The sequence below is a fragment of the Eutrigla gurnardus genome (assembly GCF_963514095.1).
Source record: "Eutrigla gurnardus genome assembly, chromosome: 8".
NCBI lineage: Eukaryota > Metazoa > Chordata > Actinopteri > Perciformes > Triglidae > Eutrigla > Eutrigla gurnardus.
This window is the reverse complement of record NC_139922.1, coordinates 15614820-15620819: the sequence shown is the minus strand read 5'-3', so window position 1 is coordinate 15620819 and position 6000 is coordinate 15614820. Positions and strand designations below refer to the sequence as shown.

Below are 6000 nucleotides of genomic sequence, written 5' to 3'. Positions count from 1 at the left end.
TTTTGTTTTCAGACACGAACCTCCGTTTATTCCTATTACATTATGTGTCCCCATTGCCCAGGTGAAATGAATTAATGCATAACATTTGTTTGGGGCTATAAAAGTAAAGACATTTGCAAACTATTCCAACTTTATGGGCAACCCTGTATAATCCTGAATCCCCTTCAGAGATAAATGCAGCAATAGGCAATACACTTTCCACTTTCACCTTATCGCTGAGCAGCTTAAATATGCTTGCTGTAATTACCCCAACCAATCAGGGGCATGGCTGGGGAAGTTTGATACTTCAGCAGCTGACTACCCGCCTGAAGAGGTGCACAAGAGAAGAGTAAGGTGAATAAACAGGGTGTTCTCCATCCTAAGTCAACACCCAGTGGTAACAGAATGAGATGGAACAATACTGGAAAACATATGGAGAAAGAGGCAACACATAACAGCAATGCTCAGTGGCTAGTGGATCTGAGAGCAGAACACAGCAACCTCCCACGACCAGACCCAGTAACCCTCACAATGGCAGAAAGAGTGTCAGGTACCATCACCAGGCCATGATGATCCACACCTATTGGCTAAAGAAACAAACTGCACTCCATTAACTCCTGGCAGCATAAATGAACCAGCTGCTGATGGACGGGACCCACCTAGACTGGGACAGTCCTGATCATGAAAGACTCCCAGAAGGGAGTGATTCCTTCCAACTGCCAGCCAATGACTTGCCTCTGCACAACATGGAAGCTCCTGTCAGGCATCATTGCGGCTGAGATGAGTAGGCAATCAATACATGAGCGGGGCCCAGAGGAACCAAACACCAGTTACTGGTTGACAAAGCAGTCACTCGAGACTGTAAGACCACACGGACCAACCTGGGCACGGCCTGGATTGATTACAAGAAATAGCCTATGATGCAACACACATGGATCCTGGAATGCTTGGAACTGTACCCATCAAGAACTCAATGGGGGCTGCGGAAGATGACCCTTGAGGCCAAATCAAAGCCAACTGCACAAGTTATCAAGTGCAGCAAAAACCAAGGAGATGCTCTGACCTCTGCATACGCCTGAACCCCTCAGCCAGACCATCACTAAGAGTTGCTATGGTTACCAGTTCTGAAGTGGAGTAACCAGCAGCCACCTGTTCTACATGGATGACATCAGGAATGAGCTTGACATCAACACACTGATCCACATCACCAAGATCTACAGCAATGACATCGGGATGTCATTCGGGCGAGATAAGTGTGTTCAGATTGTATCCAAGAGAGGCAAAATAATCACCACTGAAGGGGTTGATTTCCCAGAAGGCAACATGGCAGATGTCCAGGATGGCTACAAATACCTTGGAGTCCTAAATGGAAGACGCTGCAAGAAAGTCAGCCAAAGCCAGATACCAACACAGAGTAAGGCAGGTCCTGAAAAGTCAGCTGAATGGTAAGAACAAGATCTAAGCCATCAACAACGCACTGCCGGTCATCAGGTACCACGCTGGTATAATAACATGGCCAAAGGAAGAGATAGAGGCCACTGTGATAAAGGAATAAACAAAGGCTTGCCTAGGCCTTTTATTTAAACGTGTTATTCTCATCCATCCAACAACCTGTTTGGTGACACGTTCAGGGCTTTTGATATTGTGGGAAATAATTGGTAGTTGATCTTCTGCCTATTGTGAAAGAAACCAATCAATATATCGGGTACAAAAACACTTTATTATCATGAATACAATCTTGAAAAAGTCAAATGATACAGGTCATTCTCTTAAAGTATGTACAAAGACTTACATGGTTTTCACACTGATGCGTGTGGTGGATGTATTCTTTTCTTTCCAAGGTCTGGGCAAAACTTTTGTACATCTGAGTCAGAATCATCCCCCATATTTGGGTACTCAAGCTATATTTAGTGCTGGGGGAAGCTGAATTGAAAAAGTATCTTGCAAGGAATTGAAGTGGAGCTTTTCGTTTTCTGCTTTATGCAGTGACTGGTCTGGGTCCGTTGGATTCACTAACAGAGCCTTGGCGCTTGCGTCCGCAATATTCCCCGATAAACGAACCGTCCTCGTCGAATTCTTCTCCACCGTCGGTGTAGTCAACCAGGCTGTCTCTGCTGAGGTTGTCCCCAAGCGCGTCACCGCCATTCAGGCAGCGCCCGTCACTGCCCTTTAGTGGCTTCTCTTCGCTGTCACTGCCATTAACGACAACAGAGAAGGATGGACAGGGTCAGTGGTGCAGTGCATTAGTTCAGAAGCAACACTCAAGGCAGTCAGAGGTTGACACACAAGCACACACACTCACAGCACCATCACATATGCCCACACATACACGGACACATAAAGCATAAAGGGCCCGTGCACTGCATGTGGACGATTAAACGCTTGGCTGCACCACCACACAAACGTTCTCCCGGCCACAAAGCGAGTTTCTTATGGTTCCGATACATCACCACGGGTGGTGGGCAGGGGGGTGGATGCAGCGGCTGCACAGCAGGAAAGGGGGCACGAGGGAGGCGAGAAGGGCTTGCTACAATCACTCCACTAATTGCTAATTGCCAAGGCTTCAAGACCAAAGGCAATTTCAAATCTCTTTAGAACCAGCAATGGAAATTGCCAGAGTGCAGTGAGAAAGAAGAAGAGTAGGGAAGGGGGGGGGGGGGGGGGGGGGGGTATGCAATCCCAGACAAACAGCCTGTCATTCCTGGTATTCCCGAGGGGCCCACACATGGGCCAAGGAGATTAGATGCCAATTTACGCCTTGGAAACTGGCCAACTTGCAGGTGTCTCGCTACGAGACGTAGGGTCACCTCAAAACACTGAGGATATTTTTCCTCCCTGTCCTCCTTTCTAATTCCCTAAACCATCCATGTTTGGTAACACGTACGTCCCTCTCGCTCTCTCTCTCCCCTTTGGTTTAGTATTCGTAACACAGAGCTCCCGCGTTCAGCGGCGGCGCTCTGGCGGCCGGTATGTGATAGCGTGCTGAAGATGGCACACGTGTCACATACACGCTTGGGCACTTTGTGCAGCATTGTAGAGCAGAAACACGGTTCAACGCTGAGATTACAAATCGGGTCTTCTCCACGCGGGATTTTTAATAACCAATCTTATCTATCCTATTTCACGAGGCCGTTTACCATGAGGGCCATATAAAGTCCGCATTTCAACTCTTATCAAACCTGCTCTCTCTGATGACGCTAGAGTGCTGAAGATAAGTGGCTGTTATCTAAGAGCAGTGGAACGCCGCCGCAGCCCGCCCGCAGTGACTTTGAATACCGTGATAAAATGAGGCTGAAGGCTTTTGAGCCCCGGATTTCATTCAGGACCTGGTCGGGGATCCTGCTCAACCTCAGTCTCAGCTGTTGCTGTGAAAAGGCTTTCCTTAAGCCTTGCAAACAGGTGAGAGATGGGGCCCATCACCAGGCGGAAGGTAATTAAATTTGTCTCGCCATTGACCCGTGCTGACTTGGTTTGGGGGCAGCACAGAAATCTCAGGTGGAAGGAGTATTTTTTTTTCCTCCCCCCTCTTGGCACCTGAAGTTGTATTTATTTTAGTTTAAAGGTGAGACGAAAACTTCTCCACATCTATCTCCCTAATTGTGCATGGAAATGAAGATAAGTGCTAAGATGGGGGGGTCAAACTGTTGGCTTCTCCAGCTATGACACTTGCTGTTCTAGCAGTGGACCGAAGGTGCAAGGCTGCAGAGGCTGTTTACAAAGAGAAATGGTCTGAAGCATAATTACCACTTGCAATTTTGCAACAAAATAACGGAAAATAATCACGTAATGGGGACATATTGTGATCATATCGAGTCATCGCCCTAAACAATACTTAAAGAGCGCTCAGCATCTGCACAGCAATCATTGAGTCATTGGTATCGATCAACAGCCCTCTCCACTCACCCAAATAAAGTCAATTGAAGCAACGGGTCAGTAAAAACCTAATTATTAATCCTTTAAGCGACATAAAGAGGGCCGTGCAGACAATGTTTTGCTTCCTGTTCTACAGAATTACAGTTTTTGGCAAGAATCACAGGAATGCAATTGGCAGCGACCGAGCGGTTGTGAGTAATCATGTCCTGAACAATGCGATGACGAGCCGAATCAAAGTGGACAGAAAAGGCTATTTTAGGTGATTTCTGTGACGTGTGCACCAAACAAACGCTCCATTGTCACGCGGCTGCCGCGGCGCTGTCAGGCAAAATAGGATTCAGCCGATTTCCCAAAACTGTCACCGTTGCAGCTAAACAATGCAAACAATGGGAATTCAACACCTATTATAAAGTACAACAGCTGACTGCTTCGGGCTTAAAGGCTCAGTTTTTTTTCCACCCGATTTGCCATGCTTGCGTTCTGGCCTGTTTCATTGAATGTAAGATATTTTGCATCAGGAATTACTGTACATCTAGAATCGGTCTGCGTGCTTCTGAAATGATTAAAAATGTGGCGGCGTGCGTTGATGATATTCCACAGCATGCACCTTCATTCACGAGGGGAATCAGGGTCGAAAGGTAGATCTATGTCCGTCAAAAGAGCGGGTCAGCAGAAAAACTACAGCAAAACACAGCACACGTCTTATGTCATACACTGTCTATACACACACACACACACACACACACAAAAGTCTAGCTACTGATAAGGGATTGAACATCAGAATCACGATAAAAGCACATCATTTCAACTAAAGGGGAGCAAAGCACACGTTTTTGTCACTCACTACTCTTAACTACGCCGTGTGATTACCTAGCCCAATAAATGACGGGAACAATGTCTTCTTGGCTGATCCCGGTAAAGCTCATGAATGCACGGTTTGCTTTCGGGATGGGAGAGAAAAACATTTTACTGTGACACTTGACAAATGAGTTTCTCTGCCAGAGAATATTTAACATATGGTGGTTAGATCAATATTGCTACAACACAATACATTTTAAGGAGAGTCATTTCTTTGGCTGCAGCTCTCGGGAGGATGGCTCACCTGTATTCGCAGAAGGTGTCATCATTCATTCCTTGTGACTCCGCGTCAGGGTGGAGGTCCTCCTTGGCTTTCACTGCAAGGGGCAGGACAGACATTTCAGCACCGCAGTGAAAGCAGAACTTTCATAGATGCAAGGGAGACAACATCATTTGTAATGCTTCAAATAACTATTAAGGATTGCATCTTGAATATTTTCCAAAGGGAAATCACTCAAACAGTAGCATCCGCCTTTTGTTAGTTTTAATCAGCTCAAGTGAATTTCCTGTCAAGACTCTAATAAACGATCTGAACTTTTTTTTACATCACTCGAGTGTATACAGGAGTTGAATCTCAAAAGTCAGAGCCGAAAAAGCTCTTGAGAACAACTAAATATGACTGTGTAAACATTCTATCAAGTCTGCACACTGAAAGCCTCGCTTCTGTTTGTCCGCCCAAAGTGCTGCACGGCAGCTCTTTGTGTAAATACTTACAAAAAAAGTATATTTTTTTGTTTTTGCTTTTCAAGAGAAACAAAAGAGGGTTTTCATGAAAGGGTGGTAGATGGGCAAAGGGGGGAGAACCAAGGGGCTGATGAAATATTCAGTGCTTAATGTCAAAATCTACTGCAGGCAAAGAGCTGGAGTGGCGGCGAAGAAGCAGGCTGAGCATGGAGACACTTTGCAGGTGGGTACCATGCCGAGAACAAATTTGTCTCTGATACATGAGAGCACTGAGGTGCGAGGGAAGCTCTGCACAGGTGAGGGGTGGGAAGGTGTAGAAGACGGCCAACTGCCTTTTCCTGGCGTCTGGCTTGACAAGGAGGGATGTAATCAGAGATGCCGTGCAGAACTAACAGGACCACAGTGTTATTTCACAATGGAGCAAGCAAATCATGGATAGTTTATTTGGGGGTAATGATATTGGACATGGCAGGGTTAGCATGAGCAGTTGTCCGTCATGCATGCGTGATGCATTTCCATACAAGGTGTTGGGGAGGGCTGTTGCGCAATTGTGAACCAAAATTCTATCAAAGAGTCAAATCATCCTGTAAAACTGGGGATGTTTAA

At 46.2% G+C, this 6000-nt stretch overlaps 1 protein-coding gene across 3 annotated transcripts in view; it reads right to left on the bottom strand.

Annotated features, from left to right (window-relative positions):
• Window positions 1–1680: 1680 nt before the first annotated feature.
• Window positions 1681–6000, bottom strand: part of chl1a (cell adhesion molecule L1-like a) — a 44307-nt gene continuing 39987 nt past the window's right edge. For all 3 annotated transcript variants that reach the window (XM_084014832.1, XM_084014834.1, XM_084014833.1), the window contains 2 exons: window positions 4955–5027; window positions 1681–2171 (listed from right to left, as the gene is read on the bottom strand). In XM_084014832.1, coding sequence (XP_083870958.1) covers window positions 1958–2171; window positions 4955–5027 — 287 coding nt within the window. In that variant the 3' untranslated portion in view covers window positions 1681–1957. The remainder of the gene's footprint in view (window positions 2172–4954; window positions 5028–6000) is intronic.